Genomic DNA, 26104 nt, shown 5'->3' on the forward strand with positions numbered 1-26104 from the left:
GAAAAACCTAAAAACCCTCTAAGAAAAGTAAAGGATCGTGCTCAATGATTCGAGCACTAAAGGGCCGACCCTTGTGGATTACCCGCTTGCCTACGTGGATAAAAGTAGAGGTTGCTAATTCAATAATGGCATCTAGAATGTTCTCTTAGATTTAGGCTTAAACGAGGAAAAGCTTTTAAGAATGCGCGTACGAATTCCTTTTTAAGCCTCGTGGATATAATACCTACAGCTAAGTATGTATAAATATTGGAATACCTCTAACCTCATCTTATATTTCTCCTAGACAAATCTAGATCCCAGAGTACATTAGGTACATTCAGCGATTGGTGAAGAAAAACCCTACGTTAATTCGTATTCTGCTTCGTCGACTTAAAGTTGTTAAAGGTAAGTTACCAGCAATTATTGTTATACCCATAGTGCATCGCAATAAAACGAAACTTCATCCTTCCTAGAGTATTGACTGCAAGCTAGCACCGTCGTTTATCGGGTGAACTGCATTGATTGACCTCTGATCTTGCAAAATCGATGTTCCGAATTTCCTTGAGTATTCGATTCGACCATTACACTTACATCCGAGTGTGGTGTGTTCCCGTCACTTGAACTACACTAATGGCGCAAGTACACTATGCGGAAAATTGATCGAGACGTAGAGTAAACACGCACTTCGGTTAGTTAAGTCGTGGGTCGCCCATACTTCGATGTGCGGGCTCGCGCTTCGTCTCTGTCAATTTCCCGCATAGTGTATTTGCGCCAAAAGAATGGCCAGTATTGTCGTGCGTCTTCTTTCTTTTTTTCAAGAAAGAGCTGAAAATTAGTGTTCTGTTCCTTTTCGTCTACACTGAGCTCTTTACTTTTGGCATCACTGCGGCACACTTACACCTTAGCGCAGGATTTTCTTTTTTATTTCTTGTAATGTAATTATTTTTCTGCTACTCCTGTGTTTGTTACTATTACTTTGTCAATGTGTTTTGCAAATAAACCTTATATTTATCTTACTATCTACCTGTTGACAAGCCACGCAGGAAGCGCGCCGCGGGGGTCGGAGCGCGAGACATATCCCAGCCAGCTGCCGCCCTCAGGCCGTGTGCGCACCACGAATCCAGTTAGAAGGGACAGCGCTCTGCAAGCAAAGAGACAAGGTTATTAACTTAAGAAAAATATGAAAAACGTAATACGTGACTACAAAATTTGAGGTTTCCCTAGGATCCCATCGTCAGATCCTGACTTGGTTACAATAGGACCACCTTAGAATTGTACTCTATCGAACAAAGAAACTGTTTTGAATATTGTTCCCCAAATTGACGGAGTAATCGGTGAACATACCTACCTACATAGAAAAACAAAATACATACAGTCGAACATAGAACCTCCTCCTTTTTAGAAGCCAGTTAAAAATAAAAGCTTTCAAGTACCAGCGAATCGAAACATGATAGAAATCAATGAGGGCTATCGTTTTTATACTTAACAGTTGGCACCCCTGGCGATTGACAGGACCTTACTCTACAGTGGCGCCATCTTGATGAGTGCAAATGCGATAGTCCTCCTACCACTTTAGCGCTCACCAGTTGGCGCCACTGTCTTCGCTACTAGCAAGTGACAGGACCTTACTCTACAGTGGCGCTAACTGGTGAGCGCTAAAACGATAGCCCTCATTGTGACCACGGTCTCATGCGACCGCTTAGGGTTCCACGGGACGATACGATACTCAGAAAGTTAGAAGATGTTTAGATCAAAAGCAACCGAAACCGAAACTAATATCGGGTCATATCAAATTGTAAGTACCTATGTTTTATCTAAATCTTAAATCGGATAAATAAATATATCTATTTAAATTTCATGTTGACACAGTATTTAATTTAGCCGTAAATGAACTAGCTTGTATAATGCCTTTTATAGGCTCGAATCCTCAGTCCCTCTCTTTTTATTTGTAAAAATCCTGAACATATAAGTTACCTAGTTCATTAGCTTAATAAACAATATTACACATACTCATACTAATGCAGGATCATAATACTCACACAAACATCCCTTGAGGGATTTAACCATAAACCACTGGCTTTGCGGTTAGAAGCTCGAAACCTTAAATAGATGAAGAACACTTACCACTGCCGACATAATAGTTTAGTGGACATTATTACGAATCCTATCACATAGAGATAAGGCTATGCCTATAAAGGTAGTAAGAGTAGGGTCACGTACGGTCCTGTAATTTTTTCTCGCAAAATGTCCGGTGTGCTCGTGTGTAACGAACGTGCTCAGTTTCTGTCTAACGAGCGATAACCACCCTTTTACACATTGTAACGGTGAAAGGGAAGCGAAACTTTATAGCGTATTGAGATCAGTATTCTACCGAATATGATATATTAGGTACGAGTATAAACGTAGTGCCTACGTCATCATTTCAGCTACAGGACGTGCACTGCTGAACATAGGCCTCCACATCTTCTGGTTGAAATCCAGCGCCTTCCTTCTACCTTTATGAGGTCGTCGGTCCACCTTGTGGATAGACTTTCCACGCTATGTTTTCCGGTGTCTACAGTGCCTACGTGGTAAACTGTAATAAATTATAAAAATCTGCCTATCTCAAAAGTCAACAGACATTTCCATAAAGTATTTTTAGGAGTTTTATAAACATTTGGCAGTACCAGTTGGGCAATTAAGCCACCATAAGAACGCAATTTATCAGTATCCAGTGATTGTGTTGTTTTCGGACAAGTTTTGGGATGACCCAATTCGATTTGAAACCACAAGCCGCAAAACGAAACAGTTACCGACTAATCAACTGAAACGCGGAGGATCACTTCACTGTTCAGCAACATTCGCGCAGTGGACAAAAAGAACAGGCAGATACACTAATTATTTTTCAACAGGTAAAGTATACAGACTATATATATACAGATGTGGAATTGTAAATTAATGAATAAATGAAGCTTTAAATATGTAATATTTTGTACATATTTAAAGCTTCAGGAACCGAATAAACCAAAAATATTTTCATGTAAAATGTTGTCAAGACAAACCTAAGACAAGAGCTAACTCTACATCTCAGTGAAAATATGTGGTGTTTATTCACTGTTGGTTACTTTTCTGTTATCAGATCAGATTACAACAGATCTTGTAGTATCAAAACATAATACTTTAGACTGAGGTGAAGAGTTAGGACGAGTTACTGGAACACACTATTATAGCCAATGCTAGCTGTAACAGTACTGATCTATGATCTGAAGTACTGATAAACTGAAAGGCCATCTCAATATGTAGATGGCTTTTCAGTTTGAGCTGTGCCAGCGTATCTCTCACGCGTCAATAGTGCTGTGAATGATTGATGACGCACTGAATGCGTCATCCTGCGCCACAGCACTACCCAGCCTTTGATGCTGAAATGACTGTCCACAAATAGAAAAAAAGGTTACACAGCCCACACAATAAGAAAGGTAAGTATTTTTATTTATTAGGTAACCTAAAGAGCAAAACAATGACGTCAAACCCTTTTTTAATCCAATAGAAAAGTATTTCATATCCATGACTAAGGTTAGGTTTCTGAACTAAGATTTTTAGCTAGAGCATGCTATCTTCTAATCAAGTTGGAACTTTTTGGTATCATATTCAGCCTTCAGTAGAAAATGAGCACGTTTAAGTTGGAAATCTCAATCCAGAAACAGAGGCTAAACATTTTATAGTAGGTACAAACTAAGTAACTTCTTCCCTCAGCATTTTTCGCTTACCTAAAAAGAAAGATCCTAAAGCAATCCTTCAAACGCATGATTCTTTCCAAATCCATTGTAATAATAAAGCCATTGTACCTTTTAACAATGCTACTTAAGAAAATTGACAGGAATGTCTCACTTATGCGTTCGCGAATTCAGTGATACAATCGGGCACGTTCCGAACATCAGCAGTTTGGGAATGCCAAAAGGGGGGAGTCCAGGGGGAAAAGTGCTTAGCTGCGGAACGTGGCAGCCCTAGCCGTCACGCCGATTCGCAATTTGACACACATTTTATACGTTTCCCTAGGGGTGGCGATTGTTAGAAATACGAAATTAGACGGGTGGAGCTATGGTCAAGAGAGTGTTGATATTTTCGTAATTGTCCCTTTGTACTTATTAATTTGCTGTCTCTGTCAGAACAAGTCAGCTGTAAATTCCAGAAATCCCTGAGTGTCCTGGATTGCTTCTCAATAGCTGATCCATTTAACGCTCCATAACCACAAAATATAAATTTATAGTTTATCTATGACGTACATTGCCACTGATGATGGTCAGGTCGCTTTCCCCTGACTGCCAGAAATAAAATCACTGTAATCGAATAAATGTGTAAGAATGCGACTTCATGGTGTTCATTAAAACATTTGAAAAAGCAAAAAGATTGAGTAGTGAATTGAGAAAAATCTCGATTAAACTTAATATGTAGAGGCAGAGTAAATACAAATGAGTAGGTCATCTTCATAGATACGCACCGAGCGCGGTTTGTATGTGAGTGCGCGCCGCATACGTATTGGCGCGCTCACATACAATTAACGCTCAGGCGTTTCTATGAAGACGACCTACTCATTTGTATTTACTCTGGTAGAGGTAACGAGTAGGTATCATGATGAAGTTTAGCCGAGACGAGTGCGTCACGACGAAGGCCGACGTCACGGTCGGACGCGTGACGCTATCTAATCTCTGGAGTGCCCGCAAATTGGGCAAATAATGACAACATAGGGCTACCATCAAAAACTTTACTATAATTTATAGCCTGCCAGCCCTTTGAGGATCATAAAATTAATCAAGTCTTGACACAAAAAAAATATTTTAACCTGACAGTCTTTTTCTAAAAAAGAATGCTTGAAATTCTCAACACCAAAAAACCTTTTTGAAGCTCCTCTAAAAGAATTGTTTTCATGATATACCTCTGTTACCGGATTTTTAATTTGATATTTTGTTAGCATTTAACTATTTCTAGTTCTACTGAGCAAGACATTTGTATTTTCTAGTAGTCAGAGCTTAGCCGTCGAAAGTGACAGCATTAACATCAAGTTTCTGACTGAAACAATATAGAAACGGAAGTTACTGCTTTGCACCAATTTTAAACTAGCGATTTCGTGCCAAGCCACGACCTTTGAGTGTCAAAAGGACTGATGTCTAATAGAGGGTAAACAACAAACAAAATTTGCTTAAACGCTTTATTTATCAGTTTAGATATTAGGAAATTAATCCAAGGCTACTCGAGCCTTGCAAATTCCCTGAAGTAAATGTTTAAATAAAGTTTTGTGCTCTCCAGCCAAAAATGTTTGGAAAGTATTTTGCATAAAATGTATTTATGACCAAAGTACATAAATAAATAAAGCATTATCTTCAAGTATTATACTCGTGGTAAACTAAATAATATGCTCGAATGGGTTCACCACAAAAGTCGAGCGGCGACAGGAATCGAACCCGCGTTTCTCGGATCACCAGTCGGCCAGTCACCTTCACCATTCGACTATCGTCACTTCTAAATATTATTATTTGATCATCGAATAACTCAAAGGCATTTGATAAAGTATATCATAATGCTATTATATTCCGAACCTTAAAGCTACATCTGCGAGTGACAGCCCTAGCAACCAATTCACATTTCTGATTACACGGGAATAAGTTTTTGAGACCAATATTTATTCTATTTACTCTCTAAGAGTAGGCGCACACCGTTGATTTTTCATCGGCCGATAGTTTAGTCGGGCAGTTGATCAGTATGGGCATGTATGGGAGTGCGCACACTACGCCGATTCGATTTGGCCGATTCTTCATACAATTTAAAATCGGGCACAACTATCGGCCAACTAAAAATCAACGGTGTGCGCCTACTCTTATGCTGCTTATTAGATCAGATTTTTGTATTTGCCGAAGGCTTTNGAGGCTTTTTTGGAAGTGACATGACTATTTGTATTGTTTGCTTCAATTGAAAAATAAAGGTGAATTTATTCCAATTCGTTTCTTTATTTTGTTTGTTTTTAGTGGAGCTTTTATCTTTTTACTAGTCTTTGATGATAGAGGCGTGTAGTAAGAAATCTTAAGTAGAGCTTATAAAGATTTCAGAGGCGAACGATTTTCATATTGTACTTAGGGCTGATTTTTCTATCGTCACATATTAAATTACCTGAAGAATAAACAAGCCATTTGACACATCACAATGGAAACAGAACTAAAATGAATAAAATTCCTAACGTGAAAGTTATTTAGTTCAAATGTTGTACTATTGCTGCGAAAGCTTTTAGAATTCATGAATTTTAGAAACAATGCAACGAGAAAGCTTTAAGCTTTTATTGGTTTTTAGTTCAGTTCAGTATTGAAACTTTCGAATTTACCTAACGCTATTATTGATAATGAAGTCGTTTAAAAATTTTAAAGTATATTTTCAATAAAAAGTGCTAACGACTCTGTCTTTAGAGTAATTAATCACGATAAGGAAAGCCACGACAAAGTCCCTTTAATCGAGAAAACTCCAAAGTATCCAGCCATTGAAACCCATCTCGTTTCGGCACTTAGATCGACTAAAAATGCCGCCCCGCAAACTCCTTCGCAAGAGCTCTTCTTTTGTCCCGTTCCCACTAGTCTAATCCTATATGAGAGAACAGGACGCAAGGTTTTTAATTACCGGGCTTCTTTCAGTTCCGCGGGACTTTGATTATATTATTAATATGATTGCCGGCTTTCGGCAAAGAAAACGCAAATTATACGGCGCTTCAGTAAATAAGTAAGCAATTTGGGCTTTTAAGGACCGGCCAAAATGGTAGAGCATTTATATTTATAAAGTTTCTAGGTACTTATACAATTCTGAATTAACGAATTTTAATTTGGTTACTTTTACTTCAGACAAAGTACTAACTATTAGCTTCCTTCCTTCTTATATTTCATTGTTATAAGCCTTTATTGTACTTTATATTTATTGTTATTAATATAACTATTTACTGACGTTGAAATACGTGTAGGTACGAGAAAAATGTAAGGAAAGGTGATGCTTGAATTGCAAGAGAAGATATCTGAAATTATTAACACCTATATGTTAAATTATTATAAGTATGTGAACAGTATTTTCCGCGCACAGATAAGAGAGTTTATAAATCAGGTGATAACTGAGCTCATTTCCAATATAAATAAACCGATTCGACAAGTCGGAAGATATTTAGCTACGTTTTATTGCATTACTGGAAAATTTTATCGAGAGCATAGTTAATCATTCACGATGATTCTCAATTTAAAAGTCATTTATTTGTGTACTCGTTTTATTTTTAGTGGAAATACTCGAAAATTCCTTTAGTTTTACATAAAATAGCAATAGAACACTTTATCTATCACAAAAAAACCAAGAAAATGAAATAATAAGACGTGTGTGCGTTCGACACTCATTCTGTTTTTGAGCCAAAAAACTTGTTTCTTTCTTCTACACTTACTCGTACTCGTAGTAGATCATTTTTAAAAACATACAAAATAACATTTTAATCATATAGCGTTTAGATTATTGTTTGAATTACCTGTTAATAAAAAGTTAGTGCTTAATAAAACCTTCCTCCTGAAAAGCGGCTGCAAAGTGATAATCCGACGTATTGTAATATTGTAAAGGATAAGGCCTATTCAGGCACGAGCATTTACCTCCATTGTGCGAGGAGACTAAAGAATCTCTTAGTCGCAGTTTCTTTTTCCCTTTTTATCATCTTTCTTACGCAATTTCTAACGTGATTTTCGAATCAGCGGAGAATATTGCTTTAAAGGTTCTTAGTACTGCGTAGTACAGTCACTACAGCGTAAAACAGTATAATAGTGGCCAAAAAGTTGATAATTGTAACAACGACGTGTTGTGTAGGTACTTGTTGGCTACTTTGCGTGTCATTAACTATTTGATGCTGTAAATGCTTGGAACGNTAAAAAAGTTCATCCCGAATTTTCCACCCTTGGGGGTTGTTTTTTCTATTATTAAATTTAAATGGGACCACCCTTGAGGTATTACCTATACGCCGAAAAAAGATTTGTTCAAATCGGTTCATAATTGGCGGAGTTATCGCGTAACAAACATAGAAAAAAAAAAAAACATACGGGTCGAATTGAGAACCTCCTCCTTTTTTGAAGTCGGTTGAAAACATACAAAATAACATTTTAATCATATAGCGTTTAGATTATTGTTTGAATTACCTGTTAATAAAAAGTTAGTGCTTAATAAAACCTTCCTCCTGAAAAGCGGCTGCAAAGTGATAATCCGACGTATTGTAATATTGTAAAGGCTGAGGCCTATTCAGGCACGAGCATTTACCTCCATTGTGCGAGGAGACTAAAGAATCTCTTAGTCGCAGTTTCTTTTTCCCTTTTTATCGTCTTTCTTACGCAATTTCTAACGTGATTTTCGAATCAGCAGAGAATATTGCTTTAAAGGTTCCCAGTACTGCGCAGTACACTCAGCGTCAAATAGTGTAAAAGTGGCCAAAAAGTTGATAATTGTAACAAAGACGTGTTGTGTACTTGTTGGCTACTTTGCGTGTCATTAACTACATATTTAATGCTGACTGTAAATACGTTTAAGGATGTCTCCAAAATTTTGTGTAATGTGAACATTTCAGAAAGTTAACCACCAACCATTAATCACTCGTGTCTTAAGAATTCTAATTACTGTAGGAAAACGAGAATAATGAACGTCTAAACATTTAAGTAACATCAAAGAAATAACAAATTGTTGTTTAGTCTGTTTTTATTTGGAAACTCAACGGTTCATAATTATTTTGCCATATTTTTCACAGAACTGTTACTGATTGAGTTGAATATTAGTAGTAATGATTTTTTGAATAGAGACCATGTTTCAGCATAGTACGTGTACAGTAACCTAGTATAGGACACCCTTCTATTCGATAAACTGACATCTTAAAGGCGAAAAACACAGTAAAACGTTCGTTCTTTTTGGTTCTTCTAAGATGATGATCCACAAGGTGGATCGACGACCTCATAAAGGTAGCAGGAAGGCGCTGGATGAAGACCGCTACCAACCGGGAAATATGGAAATCATTGGGGGAGGCCTATGTTCGGCAATGGACATCCTGTGGCTGAAATAATGATGATGATAGGATGATGACTAACCTAATTTCGAACTCTTTCTACTCGTATGTTCTTCTGATTAATTTCTTTACGGGTCCAATGACGGTTTAACTTTCCCCCGGGGCAACTTGACCTTCACTGGTTGAGTTTTTATTGCCGATCAAGTAGTAGATTCTGGCTACACAGGAGTTGCAGCGGTGGGAACGAGAGGTGGGAATAGTGCCTAATTTTACCTGACATAGCCCTTCCTGGGTGGGTAGTCCTTGTGGAAGACGGAGTGGTTGAGGATCATCTTCTCATCGCCGGTGTCGAGCCACGACCGCTGCAGCACGAAGTCGCGGTTCTTGAGCGGTGCTGGGCACGACACTGTTAACAAGAAATATTGACAATAAAACTGGTTGTTCAAAGAGTCATCTAAAGATAAGTAAAGTCACAGAAATTCAAATTCAAATAGTTTATTCAGGACATAAGCCCTTTGCAGGGCCCACCACTTCAGGACAACATAATAATATGGGCTGGTGCTGAAAAGAAGTGGCGGAGGAAAACCTGTCACCTTTGTCAGCCTCTTTTTCAATAAAATACAGTAAATATTTATATACCTAGCACGGTATTTGAGATTACACAACCCTATTCTGCTCCAAAATTTTTTTTGTCGATGAGCTCATAAAACTCTTAAAAACTAACACTTACTAAATAGTATTGTTATGGTACCTAGCTAAAGTTCACATTACTTTCAGTTGAATACTATCTGCAAATGTATTGCAGTTTCAATTCAACACTCCGCTAAGTCTTCAAGATCTTTAATAGTTCTGGAATGAGATCGTACCTGTTTAGCAGTGCAATTTCTAGATAAATTAGTTTCATGGAGACTCTTCAAAACTAGGTTATATTCCCATCCGCTGCAGGTGTTTCAAAGTTGGTGAAACAGATGCATTAACGGTGCTAATGTAGAATGTGTAGTTTTAAATGTCTCACCCTTATTCATAATTGTATACTTTTATTATCCATTTAACATCAATGTTATTAGAATGAGAATACAGTGAAGAACAAAGTGCATCACAAGAAAGCCTTTTTATATTTATAAAAAAAATTAAATGCATTTAGGTACCTAGTAGTCACACAGACAAAACCAATTAAAAGCTCTCATAATCACGTCGTCATCATTTCAGCCACAGGACGTCCACTGCTGCCTTTCCAATGATTTCCACATCGTCCGGCTGCACTCAGCGCCTTTCTGCTACCTTTATAAGGTCGTCGGTCCACCTTGTGGGTGGACATCTCACGTCATTAAAAGCTCTACATTTTTTAAAAAACTGTCTACACTTTGATATGTTACAATTGATACTTTTGAAGCTGCTTATAACCTATCAGATATTCAATGACATTCAGCGCTTGTGAAAATTGAATAAAAATAACCACCTAACAATAAGAGGCGACGGGGGTAAGTAACACCACACTTTACGGGTCAACCGTTCTCACGTACCAACAACGATCCTGATTTCACCCCAGGGACTCCAAACGATCTGGGAAGTCGTCCTGAATACAAGATACTAGCGAGGGGGAATAAGGGATGGTTTATGAATTTGATATTTGGCCACCAAACGTAGGTAGAGTAAAACAAGACTATAAGATACTGAAGATGGCATCAGTATTCACCTTCATATTATTTTGCTTCTTTCCAGCACTAGACATGGAAAAAATATCGGTAAATCTATAGTTTTGCAACCTAGTAAATATGTAATGATAAAAGTCTCATTTTACCAAATAACCGTAATTGGTGTAAGACCGCAAGTCAACGTAAACATTGTGGCATCTTATGTAGTTGTAATAGTTTCGATTTTTCAACAAAATGTTTAATCTGAGGTGCTGTCGACTGTACCTATGTACCTGTGAAGGATTGGAGCGTCGCATCGCAATGGCCTCCTTGCTATTTAGGCCAGCCGCAGCCGCAGTGTGCATGCACCATTTGCAGTTTAACGCAGACAATAGGAGATTAAGGATATTTCAGACCATCCGTCCTAGGTTTGATTCCACACGAAGTCAAAGAATTGTGTTTTTAGGTGCCTAAATTATTTTGGCTAAATTCACTTAAGGCTTAATTTATCATTAAGTTTTCTGCAATGCATTCCCTCAGAAATAAATACCTACAAAATTTTATTTGAGTGCCAGGTGTCATATTTTATCTTCAGAACTTGGCACCCATGTAGACCTAAATTCTTTTGTCTGCGGAGTCGACAACCAGAATTATTTTAATGGGATTATAATAAGACCTCACTAATGATTTTCCAATACCTTCTGAGTTCTGATTAATTTCGTTGCAGGTCCAATGACAGTTTATCTTTCTCCCGGGAGAAACTTGACCTTCACTGGTTGGATTTTTACTGGGTGAAGCTGTAGATCCTGGCTACACAGGAGTTGCAGCGGTGGGAACGAGAACGTCTCTATTTAAGAATGAATATTGCAGCTACAGTACGCAAACCTTCCGCCCTAAGCAATCAAGTGCCAAATACCATCCGGGCTAGAGCGCGCGTCGTTATAAAATCCTGTCGATGATTTTAAACGACAAATGTATAGGCTTATCTCAAAAAATCGATAAAACCATGTCGACGTACCGTCTAATGCGGCAGCTGTAATGGCATCATAATGTGCTTATCTCTAGATTGAGGTTGATACCCGCAACGCGATCAGCTGGGGAGTTGCCAATATTTTTCCTAATACTCTGAGTAATTCAATAAGTCAATAACTAGCTTAGGGAGCGAGGAACGACGTGGATTCTGTACTGTATAGGTACATATTTATAGCTCTGTCTGACTATCTATTAGTCCTAGGTACTTACTTACTTTACTTACTTTTACTTACTTTGGGGCTAGATAGCGCTGTGTGAAATTGTCGAAAGATATTTATTAATATTTATTTATTATTATAGGTAAAACAAGTTAAGTATAAAGAGTTTTGTAGTCTTCATTATCATCATCGTCATCATTTCAGCCACAGGACGTCCACTGCTGAACATCATTCAGCTCATTTGTAGTCTTGTGCCCGTTTTCACCATCAATCTCTAATTTTTATGTGACCCCTATGGTAACATGTAACAGGAAATTTGGTTTGATAAGGATTACTTAAAATTTAGGGATTGATGATGAAAACGGGCTTTACTCTTCTATTTTATCTACACNGCTACCTTTATAAGGTCGTCGGTCCACCTTGTGGGTGGACATCTCACGTCATTAAAAGCTCTACATTTTTTAAAAAACTTTCTACACTTTGATATGTTACAATTGATACTTTTGAAGCTGCTTATAACCTATCAGATATTCAATGACATTCAGCGCTTGTGAAAATTGAATAAAAATAACCACCTAACAATAAGAGGCGACGGGGGTAAGTAACACCACACTTTACGGGTCAACCGTGCTCACGTACAAACAACGATCCTGATTTCACCCCAGGGACTCCAAACGATCTGGGAAGTCGCCCTGAATACAAGATACTAGCGAGGGGGAATATGGGAAGGTTTATGAATTTGATATTTGGCAACCAAACGTAGGTATAACAAGGACTATAATATTTTTTGTAGGAAAATCGCACTTACAACTAAGAAGACATAAGATGCCACAGTATTTATCTTCAAATTATGCTTCTAACCAGCGCTAGACTTGGAAAAACTATCGGTAAAATATGTAGTTTGTTTTAGTAACATCTATAGTTTCGCAATCTAAGTAAGAGTAGGTACCTAAATACCTACCTAAGTAAATAATAAGTCTTATTTTGACTTGTGTGAGTCATTATGTTACTATGAGACTTGGTTTCTGAAAGAAATCATTTGAATTTGAATGGACACGAACTTTCTTTGATTACAACGATATAGGCACACCACTTTAGACTCAACGATTCGGTGTTAATGTAAATTTTTGCTTGCCATTTCTGTCGGTGGAAACTACGCGTACAGACGACGGCAAGTCAGCATAAACACTGTGACCTTATGTAGTTGTAATAGATTCGATTTTTCAACAAAATGTATAATCTGAGGTGCTGTCGACTGTACCTATGTACCTGTGAAGGATTGGAGCGTCGCATCGCAATGGCCTCCTTGCTATTTAGGCCAGCCGCAGCTGCAGTGTGCATGCACCATTTGCCGTTTAACGCAGACAATTGAAGATTAAAGATATTTCAGATCATCAGTCCTAGGTTTGATTCCACACGAAGTCAAAAAATTGTGTTTTTAGGTGCCTAAATTGTTTTGGCTAAATTCACTTAAGGCTTAATTTATCATTAAGTTTTCTGCAATGCATTCCCTCAGAAATAAATACCTACAAAATTTTATTTGAGTGCCAGGTGTCATATTTTATCTTCAGAACTTGGCACCCATGTAGACCTAAATTCTTTTGTTTGCGAAGTCGACAAACAGGGTTGTTTTAATGGGATAATAATGAGATCTCACTATTTATGTTTTTAAAATACCTTCTGATTAATTTCGTTGCAGGTCCAATGACAGTTTATCTTTCCCCCGGGAAAAACTTGACTTTCACTAGTTGCAGGGTTTTATTGACGGTGAAGCTGTAGATCCTGGCTACACAAGAGTTGTAGCGGTGGGTGACAAGAAAGTCTCTATTTAAGAACATATTAAGCAATCAAGTGCCACCTAAATCAACACCATCCGGGTTAAGATGCGTGCTGTGATAAAAACTTATCGATGATTTTTGGCGACAAACGCATGGGCTTATCTCAAAAAATCGATAAAAACCATGTCGACGTGCCGTCTAATGCGGCAGCTGTAATGGCATCATAATGTGCTTATCTCTGGATTGAGGCCGATACCCGCAACGCGATCAGCTGGGGAGGTGCCAATATTTTTCCTTATACTCTGAGTAATTCAATAAAGTCAATAACTAGCTTAGGGAGCGAGGAACGACGCGGATTCTGTATTGTATAGGTACATATTTATAGCTCTGTCTGACTATCTATTAGTCCTAGGTACTTACTTTACTTACTTTTACTTACTTTGGGGCTAGATAGCGCTGTGTGAAATTGTCGAAAGATATTTATTATTATTTATTTATTATTATAGGTAAAACAAGTTAAGTATAAAGAGTTTTGTAGTCTTCATTATCATCATCGTCATCATTTCAGCCACAGGACGTCCACTGCTGAACATCATTCAGCTCATTTGTAGTCTTATACCCGTTTTCACCATCAATCCCTAATTTTTAAGTGACCCCTATGGTAACATGTAACAGGAAATTTGGTTTGATAAGGGTAACTTAAAATTTAGGGATTGATGATGAAAACGGGCTTTACTCTTCTATTTTATGTTTTAATAAATAAATATGATACCTAAAAATAACATGATTCTCTAATTTATTAGAATTTTTTTTAACACATTTTCAGAAAAACAAAATTGCTATTTTGTCTTAGACGACTTTATTCGTATATTAATATCTTCTACCACTACACATTGGTGGCATGACATTTACAGGCAGCAAAGTTACATAGACTTTATTAAAGTTATTATTACATTTACCGATCTACTATGGTAGTAACAGCTATACTAAAAACGTCACGGATGAATTAAAGCACAATAAATGCCCCTCATATAAATTCAGCGAGCCAACGCTTCATAAACTCGACTTAGCAAAGATAAAAGAACATTATCAGAAATCTACAAAAGGAATAAATCCGATTCTTATTTAATCACTCGGCCGTCCGTCCCGGCTTTTATCTCGGACTCCGATGGAATTCGAAAGAGACAGTAAATGATTTTTCTAGAAAGCTTATCCAACGGAAAAGTATTTTATTTCATGAATAACTGCTGTTTTACTGCCGACTTTAACTATACATAACTTCTATTCAGTGTGCTTACCATGAGCAGGCCTGGCTCACTCCGCGCGGTACATCCGATAATTACCTACAGCGAAGCGCCCCGCCGGCGGGTATTATATCAGTCGAGTGTCACGCGCGCGCCCGTCAGGATGCTGGCGTGCGTTGTAGTACCTAATTCTATGATCGAAGTATTATTTAAAAATGGACATAAAGAGAAAGAAATAATATTGTGCGGCGTTCGGGTGTTTAAATTCGAAAAGAAATCTACCGGATTTATCTTTTTTTTTCGCTTCCCAAAGATACTGAAAGGTATGTTGGCCATGTAGGTAATCAATAATTCTTAGGATAGTATAGGAACCTAACCTACCATGACTACTGCTCAGAATGCGTTCGTTCGTTTCAGCCAAATGACGTCCACTGCTGGACAAAGGCCTCTCCCAAGGTTTTCCATGATGAATGCGTACGCTACCAACTCCAGTTCCAGATGTAACAAATCGCTGCTCAAGCTCAGTCCATTCATTGATGAAGCTGGATTACTGCGTGTGGGGGGGCGTTTGCGTAATGCGCAGCTTCCATTAACAGCGATTCACTCATTTCTGCTTGTCACTGTCAAAGAAAGCACTAGACGTAACGCTCGCACTTATAAGACATACGTTTGCATTATGGTCTGCTTGGCAGTTAAGGCTGTTCATTTGGAGGTTGTTACTGACTTGTCGACTCCAGCTTTTATAGCAGCCCTTGATAGGTTGTTTCAAACCGTGGACTGTGCAGGCTCATAATCAGTGACTGCGGTAGAAATTTCATAGGAGCGAAATCTATCGTATCTTAACGAAACTCAAAGGTTTTTTTCCGCTTTGAGGTGTATTATGTATATAGGTCTAGGGAAGTTTTATTTTTGTTTCTTAATTAATTCATTCATTCATTTTGTTTTAATGCAAGTACTTATCCTTGCGACCTTTAAGTTGTTGCTGGAGTGCAATATAATTTAATTTTCACTGTCCCTGTAAGAATGCGTGCAGTGTTTTATTATTTCTTCTTTTCCTCTTGAAGAGGTTTAATTTACTTTATTTTGAAATCCCTAAGTGATTTCAAGTGGGGGGGTATGTTTAATACCTCCATGCTCAGCATACTGGCTGATTCGATAAATTTTTATAAAAAAAAGAAAAAAAGGAAAAAAGGCTGTCAATTGTTTTTACGTACTTCGCAGCTCGGCTTTTTGTCTGTAACACAATACAATTTTTCTGCGTCGTATCAAATCAAATATTATCATCGTCGTTTTCTTAGACCTACTGGTCAAACGTACTCCAATGGGTAATTCCGACATCAAATCAAGCGTATCTATTCAATCTAACATTGTAATGGGACGATGGCCATAAAATTGGAGTTAATAGCCTTAATTTCAGAGTCATTGTCATCTTGCAGATTAGAGGTCAGGTAAGATGACAATTTATTTTGATACAACTTTAGTGAAATTTTATGTCTTACTCTATGTAGGTAATCTAACGTCTTCATCTTTTTATTTCAAAATATACACTAGTTTTCAGAGTTAGTCCGAATGAATAAACTGTTTCAATATTCACTGACTACTAAATTAATTTAACCTTTATCGATCAAGCAGGTTGGCCTACAATGTTCGTTAATGGACTAATAACATAGCCAATTAATATTATTATCAGAATTTTCCTCATGTGCGTATTTTCGCTAGCTAATGATGTTTTGTTCGTCAAGAATATCGAATTTCGGGACGTCAGGTAAATATCGGGTTTGGTTTTCATTTCGGGACTTGGGATCGGGATAAGAGAAGAACTAAAATAATTACGTACAGATAAGTGGTCTCAAGTTGCACAGAGACCCGAAAATGAATCTGGTTGCAGAAATCGACTAAAATAGAAGTAGGTGGTGTGGTGGGCGTGGTGATTTGGAAGTCCTAGAAGAGTAAGCAAGTGATGACCAAGGCCATGGTATATAGATCATGATAGCTAAAGGGATCTAAGGAATGCCTGTATAATATTGAACAAGGTTCACAAGGCTAAAGAGGCTAATAAAAAAGTAAGGTTCAAGTGGGACGTGTGCCTAAACGCCTTAAGATTATCGTACCGCGAAGGTTAGAATTCTCAAACTAAAAACTAGTTACAGTATTTTATTTATTTATTTAAAATTTTAATGCCAAATTTGTACATAAGGCGAACTTAACGCACTAAAGCATTCTTCACCAGTTTACCTTTGGGTATAGTACGTCTGTTTGCGATACTTTTACTATTATAATAATAAAATATAAAATTAATTCTACAAAGTCCCACTTAGTCCCTTAAACGTTGATCCAACGTATCTAGCTAAGCCGTAAATCAGCAATTATTACTTCAGGACGAGGCGAAGGGCTTAGCGGTCGGGGTGTTAATTTATTATCCTACGGCGCACTTAACTACATTACGTTAACGCCTACAGCGCTTAGTATATCAATTGGAGGCTTGATATAATCATTGCTATCAATTTATAAGGCGAGATGAGGTTTGCTCATTTTACTCAGCAAAGTTTTTATGAAGGCTTCATAATGAAGCTGCGACGTAGGTCCATATATTCGATTTAGTGAGAGAGTCTTTAATCTAACCTTCCCATTTGTTTGGTCTCGTTTTCGTTGTGTTTAGTACTTGTTTACTATAGTTAACACACACTTTAGGGGCAGACCATCGATTTTTAGCCGGCCAAATCGAATCGGCGTAATGTGCGAACTTCCATACATGCCCATACTGATCAACTGCCCGACTAAACTATCAGCCGACGAAAAATCGATGGTCTGCGCCTAGTTTTATGCTATAAATAAGTGGTCATAATACGGCACTAAAGTATCTTAACAACTAAACATCTAATAATTGCAAGTTAATTTTAAACTTGTAAAGCTTTTTACAAGTGTAAGTGAAGTGTTTTATAAAAGTTGTGGCTTAAAATTTTTGGTTGCTCAATCAGCTAATCAATTATGTCAACAAATCTAAAGTGCCCGATCTTCCACTTTTGTACCCAATATTGTTACTACTGAAAGAGCGGCCCCAATAACCAATATTGATTTCAGAATTCCCTTTTAATTATCGGATCAAGAATTCGCGGATTTGCTGCCAATCAACGGGAACAGTTGTTTCAATTTGTTTGTTTCAGAGCTGTATCATGTTTTAGCCCGTGGGAACAATTTATGATCGACAAACTTTGGATTGTTCGAAATTGAATGGATCCTCGGAGATTCGAGGATTTGTACAAATGCGGTACAAAAACTCTTAATTAAATGTTATTTTAATGAAGTTTTGTGTATTTTTCAAGATTTGATGGAAACTTTGCTGGGTTATGATGATATATTTATAATTATTGTTATAATGCGTACACTTTTTTGTAGCCAATAATAGGGCATGGATACCGGTATACCGGTATACCGAAATACCGGTATACCGGTCAAAATTTTCGGTATTTTGATACCGGTATTTAAGAGGAAAATACCGGTATTTCGGTTTTTCGAAAAAAGTGATCTAATTTTGCCATATCGGCAGTTTTTCAACTAACGGAAAGTCATTGATAGGTTTTACACCATCTCTTTTTATTTTTGTACTTATTTTTAATATTGATTCAGATGATGATGATTCGAATCGTTATATCGATTCCAATAATCGATTGAGTCAAGTCAGTTCTGCTGATATCATTGAAGCGAGCACGAGCATCTTAATAAGCACGAAAATATACGTATTATTTAATGACCCTCTCTACGTCCAATGGCTCGTCACCACACGGCTCCCAAATCTTGAAAAGGGCCGTCTTAACTAGCGTATCCCTGTCAAGCCACACGAGTTGGATTTGCCTATCCTTGTTCCCAGCCGATCCTTAACTACGGTTGCTGAAACTCTTCCCAGCACTCTCTTGAACGACTCTGTGTTATCTACTATGGCTGCTCNCCATAATGAATGCGTACTTACATACATACGTATCATGAGGTACGTACCTCATGACATTTAAGTAGATTAATTATTTTTTTCACTAGACAGCAACCCTAACAGCGTAAGAAGAGTTCAGAGGCACGCGATAGAAAGAGACAAAACTTGTAGGTGAATAAAATTGTAGGTACGTAGTGCTGTGCGAGCTGAATTCCACTGTATCGCGTCGCAGCAAGACTCGCATTTATTTAAATCGTCTTGCGGAGTAATCGTTCTGTACCTTACTATTACTTATTCTGTGCCATGAGTTTACGTTACGTGTGCTCGCTAGCGACTGCGTAAAAAAATGACATTAATTGTATGACATATTGTGCAGCGCCCCTAGCGGCTACTTTCAAGAAACAAAATCTCGATAGAGATTTTTGACGTTTTCGCTAGCGAGCACACCTAACGTAAACTCATGGTAGGTACACTGTTCGAGAAAACAATGGGAAAAGTATCGCTGAAATTCAAAATTCATTCTTAAGACGATGACACATTTCCTTAAACTAACTATTTCATTCATTCGTTCGATCGTTTCAGCCAAATGATGTCCACTGCTGGACAAATCCCCCAAGGAATTCCAAAAATACTATATTTTATCAATAATACGCTGCTTTACGTACGACCCAATATGGCCGCATTGATTCCTAGGTAAGCTTCTATTCAATTCAAAAAAACAATGGAAAATTTACAGGCTGAAATTCAAACTAACTTTTATTACCTTAGGATATACCTATCAAATTAACATAATATATTTATGCAATTCTTTTTCTAGACATTTATTTAAATTATTTGAATTTCAGATAATTTCAGTATTTGTCACAAACTATTAAAGGAATTAACGAAGCGTAAAAAAAGTTTTTTTAAAACACTGTAAACTAATGCCTACGAGTAGGTATAAGCAATTTTCATTTGAATACATTAGCTTTTTTACGTAATAATGTTTACTGTAGTGACGCAATCTGCTTATTTATTGGTTTATTCTGTATATTTATATTAGGATTTACATAATTTAACATAGCTTACTGCTCAGCAATTGATATTTAGAAATCTTCCCACCTTTTTTCCTGTGACGCCAGAATCTACTTACAGCCCAGCCTCCAATAAAACCAAGCTAAGTAAATTCCGAGTAAGCCCGGGGGAAATGTTAGACTCTCATAAGACTCGTAACGAAATTAATCAGAAGAAAATAGGCAGTATTTTCTTTCGTACATTTACGTTATTTGGCAGGTTACGAAAGAAATGGGTGTGTACAATCGACCGAGTCGGCAATGTCAGAAGTTTGGAGACAAAAAATCTGACATCAGGTTTTGCTAACATGACAAGAACAGAAGAATTCGTTCGTTTCAGCCATCTAACGTCTACTGCTGGACAAAGGGCTCCCCCAAGGATTTCCATAACAACCATTCCTGCGCCGCCCCCATCCAGACTCCTCCCGCGACCTTCACCAGATCGTCAGTCCACGTAGAGGGGGCCTGCCCAGAAGAATAAAGAAAGTAATTGTCTACGAGGGTTATATGATGGGTAATTCCGACATCAAATCAAGCGTATCTATTCAATCTAACATTGTAATGGGACGATGGCCATAAAATTGGAGTTAATAGCCTTAATTTGAGAGTCAATGTCATCTTGCAGATTAGCGGTCAGCTAAGATAACAATTTTGATACAACGTTAGTGAAATTTTATGTCTTTCTCTATGTAATTTATCGTCTTCATCTTTTTATTTCAAAATATACACTAGTTTTCCGAGTTGAATCCGAATGAATAAACTGTTTCAATATTCACTGAATACTAAATTAATTTAACCTTTATCGATCAAGCAGATTGGCCTACAATGTTCGTTAATGGACTAATAACATAGCCAATTAATATTATTATCAGAATTTTCCTCATGTGCGTATTTTCGCTAGCTAGTGATGTTTTGTTCGTCAAGCATATCGAATTTCGGGACGTCAGGTAAATATCGGGTTTGGTTTTCATTTCGGGACTTGGGATCGGGATAAGAGAAGAATTAAAATAATTACGTACAGATAAGTGGTCTCAAGTTGCACAGACATCCGAAAACGAATCTGGTTGCAGAAATCGACTAAAATAGAAGTAGGTGGTGTGGTGGGCGTGGTGATTTGGAAGTCCTAGAAGAATAAGCAAGTGATGACCAAGGCCATGGTATATAGATCATGATAGCTAAAGGGATCTAAGGAATGCCTATGTATATTATTGAACAAGATTCACAAGGTTAAAGAGGCTAATAAAAAGGTAAGGTTCGAGTGGGACGTGTGCCTAAACCTTAAATTGTCGTACCGCAAAGGTTAGGATTCCAGACAAACTAAAAACTAGTTACAAAATAAACCACAGTATTTTATTTATTTATTTAAAATTTTAAAGCCAAATTTGTACATAAGGCGAACTTAACGCACTAAAGCATTCATCACCAGTTTACCTTTGGGTACAGTATGTCTGTTTACGATACTCTTACATATAGCAAGTAGGTAAAATATAAAATTAATCTACAAAGTCCCACTTAGTCCCTTAAACGTTGATCCAATGTATCAAGCTAAGCCGTAAATCAGCAATTATTACTTCAGGACGAGGCGAAGGGCTTAGCGGTCGGGGTGTTAATTTATTATCCTACGGCGCACTTAACTACATTACGTTAACGCCTACAGCGCTTAGTATATCAATTGGAGGCTTGATATAATCATTGCTATCAATTTTTAAGGCAAAATTTGAAAATCTTTGCAAATTTTTATGTAGCTCAAACCTATGAGAGAGTGTTCGGAATCAAATCTTTCCATGAATTTTAGATAATTTATTCGACTTTATTAGGTTTCCTCGTTTGTTTTCTTTTTATTCCCATTACCTAGGTGGGTATCAATCAACACACTTATTTTTTTCATTGTACTATTTTGAGTTTATCGAATCGGCTTCGCTCTTGATTATGTACCAATATAAATCTGTGAAGTCACTGGTGTCACTACACTTGGTAGAGTCTAGAGATCTTATTTCAATGTTAATTGCAATTAGGCTTTTTGAAAACCGTAAGAGAAGTGTACATTATAAAAATGTCCCAAATCTTTGGTTGCTCAATCAGCTAACCAATTATGTCAACAAATCTTCCACTTTTGTGACCCAACATTGTTACTACTGAAAAAGCGGACCCAATAACCAATATTGATTTCAGAATTCCCTTTTAATTATCGGATCAAGAATACGCGGATTTGCTGCCAATCAACGGGAACAGTTGTTTCAATTTGTTTGTTTCAGAGCTGTATCATGTTTTAGCCCACGGGAACAATTTATGATCGACAAACTTTGGATTGTTCGAAATTGAATGGATCCTCGGAGATTCAAGGATTTGTACAAATGCGGTACAAAAACTCTTAATTAAATGTTATTTGAATGAAGTTTTGTGTGTTTTTCAAGATTTGATGGAAACTTTGCTGGGTTATGATGATATATTTATAATCAATTATTGTTATAATGCGTATACTTTTTTGTAGCCAATAAGTTATGTTTTACTACAGGATTCTATGCTACAGGAAACTAAATATATGTATGCTTAGTTGTAAGTGGTAGCACTGCTTGGTTTACTCAGTCCTTAAATTTGAGCTACCTATCTTATCGACAGTCATAATGATTGTAGTTACTAGGTAAGTATAAAATATCATTATTTGCTTAAAGGTGAGCACAACAACTTTAGAAAATTACTCGTATGTCTTCTGATGCCTCATGGAAATAGCACCTTACTGAGCATACTTGTCTATCTTGCTTATTACCGTTAATCAAGGCTTAAATTTCACCTGTAAATTAAGCTTTTAGCTCGCATACCGCGTCGCCTAAAGCGCTTAAAGCACTAATTTCCAGCGCAAGACGCTTAGATACGAGTACTTGGTGGTTATTTGACGCGCCGTTCTGGGGCACATTTCCGCGCGGATGCTCAAAGTGCCGACCGCGAGAGTTTGCGCGGCGTTTACACGGCACGACTAGTGTGACAGAATAGTTAATGCGACCTGATTTTAGTTGCAAAGATATCTTAAGATCGTTTTTCTGTGAAAAAAAAGTATTGGTACCTACTTGTTTTCCATTTGTTTATCTGGTGCTTACCACTAAGGCTACAAAAGTCGTCTGATTTTACAATGAAAACACAAATTACTTGTAGTTATTGGTATTATTACTCGAAGTTCTACCATCACAAAACTTGCCACGTAGCTACTTCCGGTATGTGGCAATCAACTATGAAAATTCCTACCTCATGACTACCAAAAGATAGAGCATATCGAATGGAAATGAGCGTGAAATTATTTTAAAAAGGCAGGCGATGCATTGCTCACCACGCTCGTTTACAAAATTAGTTATTTATTTATAATTTCAGCTTAAAGACAGAATAGCACAAACAGTAAAAATTCAGTTGAATTAGGTACAGAATGAACCCAAAACTTTCAAGTGTTAAATAAATTGAACAAAATGGTGATCTATGACGTCACAGCGTGTAAACCGCGCTTACCTAACAGCTTGCCAAAAGGCGGCAAAGATCCGCGATGTATTATTTAAAGCGCCCGAGTGTGATCAACCTAGATTTTAGAGCTGAATTGTTGAAACGGGTTTAGGGTTGCTCATTGAATTTCATAGAGTAAGATCTACTTTAACAGACTCAAATAAATATTTTTCTTACATTGTGAGGGTTGTCATACAAGAACTGCAGAAGTTACAATTGAATAATCTTCTTCTTACATTATTGTGAGGATTGTCATACAAGAACTGAGATTACAAGTTTAGTGTAAGAATCAACCCACAAGCGTTGGACGAATGGCTTAACGTGGCCAAATTTATTTTTAACCGATTTCAACAAAAGGAGGCAAGTAATTTTACATTATTTGTGTCCAATCTGGAAATTGTAAAATAAAATATATTGGAATCAAAGTCTATTCAATCTAAAAACTTAATGTACCTAATCCATATTACCTAAATCCCAATGTTTACAGAAATGGCTAAACTGAAACTTCAACTCTACTTAGCAAAGTTGCGTTTCCGTACACAAACTCAGTCAATAAAAACAGAAGTTTGTTTCAGTTAAGTCCGCAGTTTGTTTTATCTATTAGCTAACGTGCGGGGCTTTTGTCTCGAGACTGCTTCTCAAGCCTATTATGTGCATGAACGTCGGCTCTCCATGAACTAGTTCAGGTTTTTGTGTAGTTTTCTTTTTAGTTTGATGACTACGAGTAAGCACAGCATTCTATTAATATTGAAGCTTTTATTCAATGTAGTTTGTAAGGGCTTTATCACTTATTTAATGATAATAACTACTTCTATTTGGAGCTTAAAATTGGTTGTGTTGTAGCCCAAAAAGTTAACGCAGAAAATATCTATTTACAAATACCTAAATGTAACGAAACTGTAATGAACATATTTCCAAATATTTTAATCAACACACACATTTCAAAAGATGCTTTCGAATTTCTTCAGTCTGGGAACTATTTATGTAGCTTCCTACATTCTAATACAAATGTCAAAGACATTTATATTATATCATCCACATTTCTCCACTCATAAGACAAATATGCATGACACACTGAACATTATTCAGCGCACCAACAAGTACCTACATTCATGGCATGAAGGCGTCTCACGACGTCACCGCAGAAGATAAAAGCACTGGCCAGATGAAGCTGGCTACCTAAATAAACTCCGATATTACTGAATATCGACATGACTTTATTTCGACACTACACTACTCAGAGAAAGGATATTACGCCTTTATCTGAATAGTGTAGTGTCTAAGTAAGTGGAGTAACGTTTGTCGGAGTTTATTTAGGTAGCCCTCACAACGTCACCGCAGAAGAAGGCACTGGCCAGATGAAGCTACGCGTCTGATTGATGAGCCTCCGAACCCAAATTAATTGCTATGAGATACCGTAGCACTCCGTAGCCCATTACATTATTAATATTAAAGGACTATTAATATGGGAAAATGCACACGCTACGTCACCGCAAAAGATTACCTAAGGCACTGGCCAGATGAAACTACGGGTTACGCGCCTGATTGATGAGCCTCCGAACCCAAACTTTTTTTATTACTCTCGTTAGCCCCTCGTACTAAGCTAAATTATGCTTGTGTCACGAGTGAGCTCACCACAATAGTCGACCGGTAGAGGAGACCGAACCCGCGTTCCCCGGATCGCGAGTCGGCCAGTCCGACCCCTTCACCGTTCGGCTATCATGGCTTCTAAATTAATTGCTACGGGATGCCGTAGCACTTCGTAGCACATTACGTTCATTAATATTAAATGACTACATTCATAGTAAGGGAAAATGCACAGGCAATGTCACCGCAGAAGATTAAGGCACTGGCCAGATGAAGCTACGAACCCAAACTTTTTTTATTACTCTCGTTAGCCCCTCGTACTAAGCTAAATTATGCTTGTGTCACGAGTGAGCCACCACAATAGTCAAGCGGCCAGTCCGACCCCTTCACCGTTCGGCTATAGTGGCTTCTAAATTAATTGCTACGAGATGCTGTAGCACTTCGTAGCACATTACGTTCATTAATATTAAAGGACTACGCATTCATGATAAGGGCAAAATGCACACGCAAAGGCACCGCAGAAAATTATGGCACTGGCCAGATGAAGCTACGGGCTACGCGCCTGATCGATGAGCCTCCGAAACGAACCCAAATTAATTGCTACGAGATGTCGTAGCACTCCGTAGCACATTACGTTCATTAATATTAAAGGACAACGCATTTGTAGTAAGGGTAAGTGCACATCCGAAATAGATTAGGTGATGAAACTTTGAACTTTGAAAACACATTATCATACTAAGTCCTAGTACTTTAAGGTCCATGACATTTAAACAGTTTTGCATATTTTATTTATATTGAACTTTGAAAAACCGCGATAACATCGATTCCAAATCAAGTTGAAATAAAAAAACCTTTGAAATTGCTAAACTGGATTTCAGTAACAAGAACTCTACCTAATTAGTTATTAGTACTTTCCTACTTCCATAGTAGTAGTGGGAAGGTACTTAGTATTATGGTAACCTTTGGTTGGATTAACCGCTATGGAAATTGAGGCCTTTGTCCAGTAGTGGACGTCATTTGGCTGAAACGAACCATCCTACTTCGCTCCCAATTAATGTAAATATTAACCCAAAGACAATAAATAACGTCATCACTAACATCAGTATTCCAGCCTTGCCAATGCGATGCGTTGCGATGCGAAGCCTCTACGGCTCGGAATAACACTCTCATTCCGGGAATATTTCTATTCCCAGGAAATAAGGTCGTC

At 37.5% G+C, this 26104-nt stretch overlaps 1 protein-coding gene across 1 annotated transcript in view; it reads right to left on the reverse strand.

The window, feature by feature from the left end:
* The window catches only part of LOC114350368 (START domain-containing protein 10), a 47624-nt gene that overhangs the window by 9929 nt on the left and 11591 nt on the right, over positions 1–26104 (reverse strand). The window contains exons 3-4 of the mRNA XM_028301146.1: positions 9275–9407; positions 1004–1120 (exon numbers count right to left, since the gene is read on the reverse strand). Coding sequence (XP_028156947.1) covers positions 1004–1120; positions 9275–9407 — 250 coding nt within the window. The remainder of the gene's footprint in view (positions 1–1003; positions 1121–9274; positions 9408–26104) is intronic.

This window comes from Ostrinia furnacalis, unplaced genomic scaffold (assembly GCF_004193835.3).
Source record: "Ostrinia furnacalis isolate ACB-3 unplaced genomic scaffold, ASM419383v2 OfSCF0868, whole genome shotgun sequence".
NCBI classification, from domain to species: Eukaryota; Metazoa; Arthropoda; class Insecta; order Lepidoptera; family Crambidae; genus Ostrinia; species Ostrinia furnacalis.